The sequence below is a fragment of the Trichoderma atroviride genome, chromosome 4 (genome assembly GCF_020647795.1).
Source record: "Trichoderma atroviride chromosome 4, complete sequence".
Lineage (NCBI taxonomy): Eukaryota > Fungi > Ascomycota > Sordariomycetes > Hypocreales > Hypocreaceae > Trichoderma > Trichoderma atroviride.
The window spans coordinates 3,755,856-3,766,648 of record NC_089403.1 but is presented as its reverse complement, the minus strand read 5'-3'; the positions used below and the strand labels follow the sequence as shown (position 1 = coordinate 3,766,648).

General features: G+C 50.8%; 5 protein-coding genes across 5 annotated transcripts; 2 read left to right on the top strand and 3 right to left on the bottom strand.

Annotated features, from left to right (window-relative positions):
• The first annotated feature begins 3,002 nt into the window (after nucleotides 1–3,002).
• TrAtP1_008605 (uncharacterized protein) lies at nucleotides 3,003–3,792 on the top strand. The gene has a single exon (XM_066113973.1). It carries the CDS (start codon nucleotides 3,321–3,323, stop codon nucleotides 3,498–3,500), a length of 180 nt encoding a protein of 59 aa, XP_065970063.1. The 5' UTR covers nucleotides 3,003–3,320; the 3' UTR covers nucleotides 3,501–3,792.
• A 674-nt stretch (nucleotides 3,793–4,466) lies between these two features.
• TrAtP1_008604 (uncharacterized protein) lies at nucleotides 4,467–6,799 on the bottom strand. Its single transcript, XM_014087287.2, has 3 exons — nucleotides 6,305–6,799; nucleotides 5,481–6,156; nucleotides 4,467–5,397 (listed from the first exon to the last, which is right to left on the bottom strand). Exons 1-3 carry the CDS (start codon nucleotides 6,339–6,341, stop codon nucleotides 5,106–5,108), a joined length of 1,005 nt encoding a protein of 334 aa, XP_013942762.1. The 5' UTR covers nucleotides 6,342–6,799; the 3' UTR covers nucleotides 4,467–5,105.
• A 177-nt stretch (nucleotides 6,800–6,976) lies between these two features.
• Nucleotides 6,977–8,798, bottom strand: TrAtP1_008603 (uncharacterized protein). Its single transcript, XM_014086879.2, has 2 exons — nucleotides 8,541–8,798; nucleotides 6,977–8,475 (listed from the first exon to the last, which is right to left on the bottom strand). The coding sequence occupies exons 1-2, from the start codon at nucleotides 8,651–8,653 to the stop codon at nucleotides 7,068–7,070; spliced, it is 1,521 nt and encodes a 506-aa protein (XP_013942354.2). The 5' UTR covers nucleotides 8,654–8,798; the 3' UTR covers nucleotides 6,977–7,067.
• Nucleotides 8,799–9,426: 628 nt separating this feature from the next.
• Nucleotides 9,427–9,771, bottom strand: TrAtP1_008602 (uncharacterized protein; the record flags this gene model as incomplete). The annotated part of the gene is made up of 1 exon (XM_066113972.1): nucleotides 9,427–9,771. One exon carries the CDS (start codon nucleotides 9,769–9,771, stop codon nucleotides 9,427–9,429), a length of 345 nt encoding a protein of 114 aa, XP_065970062.1.
• A 34-nt stretch (nucleotides 9,772–9,805) lies between these two features.
• Nucleotides 9,806–10,336, top strand: TrAtP1_008601 (uncharacterized protein; the record flags this gene model as incomplete). Its single annotated transcript, XM_066113971.1, has 1 exon — nucleotides 9,806–10,336. One exon carries the CDS (start codon nucleotides 9,806–9,808, stop codon nucleotides 10,334–10,336), a length of 531 nt encoding a protein of 176 aa, XP_065970061.1.
• Between the last annotated feature and the right edge of the window lie 457 nt (nucleotides 10,337–10,793).

The following is a 10,793-nucleotide window of genomic DNA, read 5'->3' as shown; positions in this document are numbered from 1 at the left end:
CTTTGGAACATACAAATGCTCACTATGCGCATACAATGTCAAGGGCTAATTCGTGTAAAGAGTGCTCATGCTACAGTCTTGTACGCACATGTTCAGTTTGCAGTCCTTCTTCTTCTGTCACCTGCCTGCCACCTTTATGCTCACTTTCTCACGCTTTGGCCAATATCATGCTTTCGTAGAACTTCAAAAAGGACCGACCGCTCCAAGAGTAGTAGCACCGGATCCATCACCGACGCGAACCATCAACGGCCTCTTCTGGACCACTGCAGTCAGTGAGCTGAGGCATTACTAGGTATCCAGCCTAGCACCTCTCAGCCCCTATGCATGTCTCGGAGCAATATCACGTAGCAGCCGGTCATTCTTTAGACCGGAAGGACCGTCGCCCAAGCCGACAATGACATGTTGCATCTTGACTATTTTCTTTCTTTAGAACATGTTCTTCTCAAAATCTACAGCCGCAACTAGCATCTCGACGCTTGCACATGCCTCTCTGGGGCCTCGGCACTGTCAAGGTGGTATCACGGCAGCGATCCCGCCGAGCTTCTCATGCAGCACAGCCTCTCAACCCCCCAAGAGACAATTAAATCTACATACCCTATTCATCGCCATCAAACTCACCGAGCCTTTTCCCCTAATTTAACTCGACCCGTGGCAGAGTAGCATTTGGGGTCCCTTTTCTTCACTCGGAATATTCCTCAAGCCCATCTCACCCTCCTCTCTTCCTCTTCTCCACCCATCCAGCCGCTCGGATGAGATTCAACGTTGAAACCAACAGCCGCGGCTTGTCCGATCTCATCCATTGGCTCACAGCCAACATGTAGTGCCTGGTAGACAGGGGCCACTATACGAGGTGGTAAATAACCAACTGCCGTACAAGGCAGAAGCAGAAAATAAAATGAAATAAAACAAAAGAGAATACGGCGCCTCCCTCTTCCGCGTTACATCTAGCCGCCTCGTCGTTCGGTCATTTGCCGCCGTAGCATCGCGTTTCTCTCGGATCGATCCTTCATTCATGCCGAAACTCCCCCACCATGGGCGGCTACTGATACTTCCGGTGAGATTTGGGGCACTGTAATACGCCGTATTTGGTAAACGCATTGGCAAAAACCTGCCGTTGCATTGTTTCTTCTGTCGACAATGGACCTGGATGCCATCCCTGCTCCTTGTGGATTCCATGCACTTGGTTGGGCGCCTAGGGACGGTTTTGCGCCTAGCGAGCCAATCGTCGTGCTGCATCCTCATTGCTGCCCTGTCGTGTCCAACGAAACATCTACAAGCGCTTGTATCAGGTCAAAGTCGTTTGGCAGTGTAAATATAGGGCTGTTTTGAAACGGATGGCTGAGTCGAGTGTGTCTTCCCCAATCATTTCTTGGCCTTCTCCACGTGTAGGATTGATGCTAGGCTGCGTGGTCGTGTAGGACTAACAACGAGATCCGCTGGGCAGACAGCCAACATGCATGTAATGGGAAGCTGGTTTCTGTCTATTTTTAGCATCCAGAGAACGATACTTTGTCGAAACTTGAAGAGTATGTCACCAGAGAGACTGAGACATCACCAGGTCAATGTTGAAACGAGATATGAAGTGATTGAACATATCGAGATGTAATATCTAAAGAACAAACTTTGTTCAGACGACCGAGCTCATACGTAACCCAGTCCATCTACATAATAAGCCTCTAATTAAACGATAAGCAAACTCTCTATACTGCGTGGGCGTCATAACTGTGCTTGTATTCTCTAGCTACTGAGCTCTACCGTACAATTTGAGACTCTCCGACTACCCATGGTCATCGTAAAAGAACGAAAAGAGACGGATATCGACAGCCAGAGCCATGGATAACCATGACACACTGCTATGTCTCCATTTATCCTTCTTGCCGGAAAATCATGCTTTGTGGTGTTTCTCTAGAAGCTGGAACACGATCCAGCTTTAAAACTAAAGATGGTTCCTCTGAAATTTACCTTTACAATCTTCAGCAACTGGACAACTACAACACCTCATATTCTACACGCCTCATGCCAGCCGGTTTCTTCCTGGCAGTACAATATAAGAGAGTGTCTACACATACCTCATCTGGAACGCTGCAGCACAATTCGCTTCTGTCCCAATCATGTCTACGGCTGTATTCTCAAAACTGGTTGCGGGAATAGATACGACAAACAAGACTAGGTCCGGAAAAAGAGCTTGGAAAACCGAAAAAAAAGAAGAACAAAAACGGACACCTAAACGTACAGAAGGCCTGGAAGGTAAATGCAGAAAATGACTATCCAGGTTTACAGAAGGCCTGGGAAGTGAGTCGCGAAGAATAGGCATTCAAATATAAAGAAGACCCAGGAAAAGAAGTTGGAAAGGCATTTCAACAGACAGGCTACCCGAACGCCAATCTAATCACCCACGACGCGAGCTTTCTGATACCGTGCCCCAAACAATAAATAGGTACATGTACCTATGCCAACTGACACCACCAGCGGCCCAATCGGTAACTAGTAGGCTTCTTCTGGTCATTATCCTTGCTGAAGAAAAGAGAACAAGTTGGACATGGACGATCCAGAGTCTTGTCCAAGTTTTGACTGGCGCAATTGACACTGTTGCCGTTTACTTGGACACAACGATGGTTGTAGATGTATAAAGGCTAATATTTACTTGGCAATGAATGACGAAAGCAATGGATTGGAACAATAGCGAAACCGCTTAGGATTCTGCAGCCTATAGTCGATCTTTTTCGTAGCTATACAATTCTCTCAGTAATTGCTTGCATGTACAAGCTTATTAAGACCAGCTCTGGCAGATTCCGTCAAGCGTCGACACACCAAGACGAATGCTATGGGAAATCCATCACGAAGACTGGCTGCGTGCACAATCAGTGTTTTATTTTGCGAACAACAGACGTCATGATAAACAATCTGCGTTACAGCAGCGCTGTCCCAGAGCCATTTCGGGGGACACCTGCCCAACGTCCACCAACGTCCACAGGAGGAAGAAGGTCCCAGGAGCAATACGGGGAGTATATAACTAGCCAGCTCCCACCACTTTCGGTACGCAGAATCAACCCATTCCCAATCCCTCCCCACCGTGATTACAAATTGACGAGGCTCAATCACAAGCTCTAGATGCTGAAGCTCGAGCTCAAGAGGTCATTCCTAAGCTTCGGCCACTTTGCTAGGTATGCAGAATCAACACCTTTCCCATCCCTCTTCGTGACCTTTCTGTTCGCTGACATACCTCGAGATCTCAAGAGGGATATAAGCTATCTACCCTCCCGGTACTAGAGCCACGAATCCGAATCTTGATACCGGTTTGTATCTCGGGGCGGTCTTTGATGCCGCCACCTATGCAGACACTTGAGACCGCATTTCAGGTGCAGGAGCCCGTGCTTGTGGAGGGCCGAGAGGTCAGCGTTGTGGAAGACCAGCATGAGAAGAAGTTTGCGTTTGATATTGAGGATGTATTTGCGGTTCATGCAACTAGGTGGGTAGCCAGAAGTAGCTCCATCAGATGAAAGTTTGCTTTGTCTCCATCTCGTGAAATTCCCATCAAGCGGTCAGGGCCGAGAGGCCAGTGTGCGAGAAGAGACGATTTCACGACATGGACGAGGACATTAACACACATACTCTTGTCGGTGACGATTCCTTGGCGGAACTGTCCTCTCTGAGAAGAATTGGCAACAAAAGGGTCATGGGCAAATGGGCTGAGATTTACGTGATGGAATTGTATCGTACGAGACTGATATCAGGGGAAAAGAACTGGTTCAAGGCAACGTCGAGTTTATGTCTGAGCAGGGTCAAGTGTGGTTTATGTCAAGAATGTATTTTCCGTTAATGTATTTAGGTAGCTGGATGTAGTAGTTTGTATTGCAAATCAAGATTGTAAACGTCTCAAAAAGCAAGCAACAGCGTCTACCATGCGCCCCAGTTTACGAAATATGAGTTTTGGAAAAAAAAAACCCCCCCACATCATATCAAAATATACAGCCCATCATGTTTCTTCAACCATGTCTTCTCAAAAATAGGAACAACAATACAAATCAGCGGAACTAGAGTCGGCCCATCACCTCTTCAAGACGACGATACAATCATCTCGTCCAGGTCCGTCCTCATAAACTACTTTGCAGTAAACGGATTATTAGTGCACACTTCACCAAGGACAACAGACCCTGCTGAACCACTTGCTCCTTCAAATGATTCTCGAGTACTTGGACAGAGGTATAGCATCCGCTGAGGTGCGTCAACATCCTAGACAACTACGTCTAATCCAAGTAAAACTATCAAGCCACCTGTTCAAGATGCCATCAAAAAAAAAAAACATCCGTGGCTTGATGTAAATGGTTAGTTTAATGGCCTGCGCCCCTTGCACCATGACATGATCCGGATTTCCCAATTGATAGACACGCCACATCCAACAGGCACAGAGCAAGCGTCGTCAAAGAGCATAGAGTCAACAGTACTGTCCGAATCCCGCATCATGTATCCTTTAAAGTCATTTTCCATCATTCATGTCATCTACTGTTATCCTCATACTAATTGTTGCCCGTTTCCCTCCCCCAAAAAGAAAAACCTAGCATTGTCCCTTGCATATGCTGTACATGAAAACACAAAAAAAAATATTAGTTTGCCTAGAATGAGCCCAGTCCCTCGTGTGCATATTCCCCTTGGCTCGTAAACCACGTGTAGCGTGCTTATTCGCTTCCATAGCTCACCGAGCTGCACCACGAAGCATGTGCGTTATGACACGTCACTTGTCCTTGCTCCTCCTTCCAACGCATTTGTATCTTCCCGTCTCCGGTGCCTACACGTAGCAATACTGGGCAGAGATGGATAGACGATATCAGGTGTCGGCAAATGCCGAACGCGGTAAAAACGGCTCAGCTCTTGAGCAGCATACTCCGCGACGTTTCAGATGGGCCATTTTAAAAATGCCAAATTACGTTTGTTGCCTGGTTTTTTTTTTTCTTAACGCACGCCTCTCCTTCAACCTATAGCGGCCTCTGGAAGATGTCGTAGTATCCTGAAATCCAGTTAAATGAGAAATGATATCAGCGTCCACGTCATCATCTCAAGAGCCATTACCAAACAGAGCGTCACATGTATGGAGGTACTCCGCCCATCTAGTGGAAGTAGCTGTTACCGCGACCTGCTGTTGGGGCTGTTGCCGGTGTTGTCGTTGATCCCGGAGTAGGCACGTAGTCCTCAAAGTAAGGGTGGTTGCATGCCTGCTTGGCCGAGATTCTTCCTGCAGGGTCATAGACGAGCATCATCTCGAGCAAGTCCAGGCCCTTGTCATCAAGGTTGGGGGAGAGTGGTTGTTGGTAATCTCGCTGCCACTTGGGGAACGATGCCTTGAAATCGGGATAGGATGTGACGCCAGGCCACAGGTCTTCTGTGGGAGTTCCGAGAGCACTGGAGACAGGCAGATGCTAGTTAGCGAGACAATATTGCAAAGAGTAAGCTGCCACATGGGGCCAAAATAGACGTCTTCTCACCGGAATATCCTGAAAATCTCGTCAATCTCAGAGTCACCTGGGAAGAGAGGCTTGCGCGTGCACATTTCAGCAAAGATGCATCCAATGGACCACATGTCCACACCAGTCGAGTATTGTCTTCCACCAAGAAGAATCTCAGGGGCTCGGTACCAGAGCGTCACCACCTCGTGCGTGTAGGTTCTCAGCGGCACACCAAACGCCCGCGCCAGACCGAAATCTGCAAGCTTTAAATTGCCATCTTTATTGATGAGGAGGTTCTGGGGCTTGAGATCTCGGTGCAGGATGCGGTGCGAGTGGCAGTATCTGATGCCGTCACATAGCTGCATCATGAACTTGCGGATAACGGTATCGTTCAATCCAAGCGTCTGCACGCGGATGGAAGTGCCCTCGGGGAGTGTCTTGCCTCGACCGCCGTCGTTAACAGGAAGCGCCTCCATGTATTTTTTCAGATCCAGGTCAAGAAACTCAAAGACCAGATACAGCTTGTGGCCATCGGCGTGGACAATGTTGAACAACTGAACAATGTTGGGATCTCGCATCTCCTTGAGGAGGGAGATTTCGCGGATGGCGGTGCTCGGAACGCCCTCGTCTTCGGCTTCGAGTCGGATCTTCTTCAGGGCAACGATTCGTCCGCCATTAGCAAGGTCCCGAGCCTTGTATACGACGCCGTAGGTACCTGTGAGGGTAGGGATGCATCAGCATAAAAGGTAAAGCACAGAGTGGATGCATGGTGTGCCGTAAGGGGACAAGAAGCGAAGAAGTACGCATTTATGGCTACAGCACACGAACAGGGGCACATTGGATAGTTCAGAGCAGCAACATACCCTCTCCGACTTTCTCCAGCTTCTGGTAATTCTCCATGGCGGCGGTTGGCTGAAGAATTGGGGATCAGGGGCAAGGCAGCAACCGGACTCTTGTTGAGCTGGTAGGAAGAGAAGTCGAGTCAAAGTTGGCGAGTAGAAAGACTAATCACCCTTGTCCCTCTTCTCAGTCGTCGGCTGTTGCTGCGAACACCACAGACAGGGGCGTTGGTGTCTGATCAAACAAAAAGAGAAGAAAAAAACACGTTCACTCGATTGCCCGGGCGAGGGGTCAACAATTCGCGGTAACTGGCGCGGGGGGTACAAACGCGGTCTGGCTCGGGGACTGCACGCCTCTGGACCAAAGTTTGTAGCACTTACTCGAAGCTTGATGTGGTGAGGGATGGACTGGATCAATTCTGAGTGGGTGGTCCGTTTGTTAGTAAGCAGCTGCCAGGGGCAGTTCCCGCAGAGACAGCTCGAATGGCCGACGTTGACGAGCTCTGGTTTGGACGTTTGTTGTGTTTACTTTTGTTACTTGGGGCACGAAGACTGCAAAGAGGGCGGCGCTAGTCTGGGCTGGGCCTGGCGCTGCATGTTGTGCATCCGCCACAGGTCCCTGCTTTAGCGGCTGGCGATGTGGCTGGATGCAACCAGTATCTGAGATCAAATTGAAATATATGGAAGTGAAAGAGTGTCAATATCATTGTAAATTCATCATCGCCTGCTAACTAGAAAAGGCACGTACAAGTGACAACATGTCTGCTACAACAAAAGTCACATCAAATCAGATCAACCACTCGCCGGTGCTTCCTTTCGTCGCAAATCCAAAATCTTGGACAGCCTCAACGTCCCCTTCTCCCCCCATCCAGACGGCCCCGACTCTATATCCGGCCGAACAGCCACGTACCACCTCCACGCTCTGCGATCCAGCTCTGCACGACCCAAAGTCCCGGCCCAGCTCGCAAACAGCAGTCGAAGCGCCCCCCAGCAGCCTCCCCAGATTCTCCTGCTTCTCATCGTTCAGTGCGGTCACGGTCTTCTTGCCTCCCCCGTCAGAGGTACCGGCAGAGGCAAAGCTCCGCAAGAGATAATTCCTCGCATTTTCAGGACGATGAATCGCCATGCCAACCGTAGATATAGCTGGCTTCTTATCCTCCGCATCGAGCCCCCACAGCGCCTCGCCAGAAAACGTCGCCGTCCGCCGCTGGGCAGAAAGCGCATCATTCAGACACTCCCGCATCAAGCGCCACCGGTCAGGTCCCAACATGACGCCGCCGTACCACCGCGCAAGTACAACAGTCGTGTTCGTGATATTCGCCTCGCGCAGGAGCTCAAGCATAAACTTACCGCATCCCGCTTCGCCATCGTCAAACGAAGCCTCCTGCACGAGAGATGAGTTGCCAAAGCTGATGCGCATTGCCCACGCAACGTGGTCGGCCGTCTTTTCCATGTCAGGGTATTTGTTGAATAGGATCTTCATGAGACCTGAGCGCATAGACGGCGACGTCATTGGGGCTGCATGCGCTATGAAAGTAGATCCCTTTGAGCTAAGCGATTTGCTGGTTGCCCATACATTGTCAGATGCCGTAGATGTCAGTGTTGATGCCGAATTGCTCGCATCTGCAGATGAAGTCTGTGGCGCCTTTTCCTCAGACTTCTCTGACCAGGTATAATCGCCCCTTTTCAGAACCGGGATTTCTCGTCCCAGAACAAAGACCTTTGGCTGTCCAGTTGGTATTGGCGGCTCCCCACCAACAGGCGCCTTCTCAATCCCAATACTGATGGCCTTGGACCTCGAATTGGCACTCACAACCGCCTGGGCAAGACTTAGACGGCTGCTCGGAGGCTGCTCCGGCATAGTGAAGCGCAGCAGCTCCACCGCAAATGCAAGAACCAAAGGAGCTCTATTCGTCACCAGTGCCGTCTCCTTGATCAGCTCCTCATCTTCGCACAGCGGCAGCATTAATGATCCCTCGAGCTCTTCAGGCGACATGGCGTTGTAATCAAGATCCCTCTTGTGCATTTCCAGCTTCGGCTTTTTCCCGCCGGCTGCAGATGCGGGCTCCTCAGCGGCACGCTTGTTGCCCTTCTTGCCGTGTGATTTGCATGCTGTGTGGAAGCTCTTGGCGAGCTTCGCGTCACTGATGGCCTCCTCAACAGTAGATAAAGGCGCCTCGGCAATCTGTTCAATGCTGTGTCTCGAGTGTTAGTTACAGCGGCTCTCAGTGACCAAGGATTCACGGCATCAGTGTCTCGCCTTTTCAGATTCTTGGACTGCAGCGCTCTGATGTAGCCCATGGCCGCCATCATGGATGCTTTGCGTGCAGTCAGCATGCGCAGCATCTCTTGTAAATCGCCGTGACCCGCCATGGCCGCGACTGATGCCTCGTGGAATGGAGATGAATAGTTGAGATCAGACGCTGCGTCTCCTGCTGAGTAACAAAAGCAATCAACACCCCTGGAAGCCACCAGCGATGACGTGACGTGCCAGGATAGAAGATGCAGGGGATTAACCGCACCAGCAATAGTGAATCTTTCAGATCGCATCACGCCTCACGAGATCTCAACTTATCCAGTCCTTAGCAGCCACTAAGCGGCAGCCACCAGCCAGCGGCCCCACCCGGCCGATTCTTCTCTCTCGATGCAACCGCATTGCATATCCGCACCTTACTCTTTCTGCAAGCTCCGGAGTAATCCATCGGGCTCAATGCCCTCAACCCACAAGGATTAACGATTAAAGCTTGACTTGCTCTTTTTTTCCTTTCCTCAATTGCGCCAATTCCCACACGATGCTCCCTCGATGAACGTCCCTACTCGCCGCCTTGCCAGGGCCGCTGCGAGCGCTACCATCACACCCTTGCAATGGCGCCTTGCAAGCTCTTCACGCCAAGCTGTGAAAACTCCTCCAGCTCAGGTCCCGTCACCCCGCGTTACAAAATCATATAGACCGTTTGTCTCTCTTGCCTTTGGAATGTTGTGAAAAGTCTAACCATCATATCATACCCAGGACACAAAAGCCCGGCACTTCATCCAATGCTTCCTCGCCGCCTCCCCCACCACCACCTCCCAAAGCCGACACTCTCCTCGACATCTGGCGCCGTGCCTGGCTTCCCCTAACCGGCGCCTCCGTCCTCGCCGGCTTCCTAGGCTTCTACATCTTTGGCACCACCGCCGCATCCCTCAGATCCTCCCCTTGCTCCTCCTCCTCCTCCTCCTCCTCCTGCGAGCATGCCACGCCCACAGGCCGACCCCCCGCCCTGAGCGGCGACAACGCCGAGCAATTCGACAAGGAACTCAACCTCCCCGAATGGTGGATGGGCATCACCAAGCTGCGCAAGCGACTCGCCACCCACGCAAGGGGCAACGTCCTCGAGCTCGCCATGGGCTCCGGCCGAAACCTCGAGTACTACAACTGGGAGCCCCTCAGCACCGCCGTCGAGGCCGCCCGGACCGGCAAGATCCCCCCCGCCAAAGATCCCCCAAGGCATCACGTCCTTTACGGGCCTCGATATATCCGTCGACATGCTCGACGTGTCGCGCAAAAGCCTCGCCAAGTCCGTCCCACCAATGTCTTCCTCCGCGCCCATTGTCAAGGCCTCGTCCATGGCCGACCACACCGGCGGCCAGCTCTCCTTCTTGGATGGACACGTTCGCCTCGTCAACTTGGACGCGCACCACCCGCTGCCCCCGCCCGCTCATACCGATAAATACGATACTATAATCCAGACCTTTGGCCTCTGCTCCGTCTCCGACCCTGTCGCCGTACTGTCCAATCTGGCCAATGTCGTTCGGCCTGATACCGGCCGCATAGTCCTCCTGGAACATGGGAAAGGATACTATGGCCTTGTAAACGGTCTACTTGATAAGAATGCAGGGAAACACTTTGCAAAGTATGGCTGTTGGTGGAACCGAGACATTGAGGCCATTGTCGAGGATGCCGTGAGCAAGACGCCTGGTTTGGAAGTGGTGAAGCTTGAGCGGCCAAATATAACACAGATGGGAACGCTGGTTTGGATCGAGCTCAAAATGGCAGCAGAAGCCAAGACGGCATAATCCTTCGACAGGATCAAATTACAGCACATAATCGCGGGCATAGACAACAGGCGAGAATTACTGGCTACTACACCCCAGTGACTGATTGTCACATTTCATTGTACACTACCTATTCTTGGACGACCAAGCATTCGAGAGATGAGCGGGATTTGTTCTTATAATTGAGTGGTTTGCTCTTTTGTATGTATTCCTAAAAATTTTTAAACGCCTCGCCCATAAATTTCCCCGCTTGGCTCCTTTTGTTCTCCTTGTTCATCTCATCATCTCCTTAGTATAATCAGAATCATCATCTAGTATATTTACAATGGAGTGTCTCTCTCTCTCCACACACACATATATCCACGCCATATGCCATAAAATCAAAGGCCATCCAACGCCAGCTCCGTTTCCCTTTTGAGTATTCCCAGCTCATTGCGCCATTCCATGATAACATTAATAGTAATAGTAGAGAGAAAAA

Excerpts from the sequence above, each read along its gene's own strand:
- TrAtP1_008605 (XM_066113973.1), top strand. The coding sequence starts at position 3,321 with ATGCCGCCACCTATGCAGACACTTGAGACCGCATTTCAGGTGCAGGAG.
- TrAtP1_008604 (XM_014087287.2), bottom strand. The coding sequence starts at position 6,341 with ATGGAGAATTACCAGAAGCTGGAGAAAGTCGGAGAGG. Across the intron at positions 6,157-6,304 it reads GCTGGAGAAAGTCGGAGAGG|GTACCTACGGCGTCGTATAC; the intron begins GTATGTTGCTGC and ends CTACCCTCACAG. Across the intron at positions 5,398-5,480 it reads GAGATTTTCAGGATATTCCG|TGCTCTCGGAACTCCCACAG; the intron begins GTGAGAAGACGT and ends GCCTGTCTCCAG.
- TrAtP1_008603 (XM_014086879.2), bottom strand. The coding sequence starts at position 8,653 with ATGGCGGGTCACGGCGATTTACAAGAGATGCTGCGCATGCTGACTGCA. Across the intron at positions 8,476-8,540 it reads CAGTCCAAGAATCTGAAAAG|CATTGAACAGATTGCCGAGG; the intron begins GCGAGACACTGA and ends CTCGAGACACAG.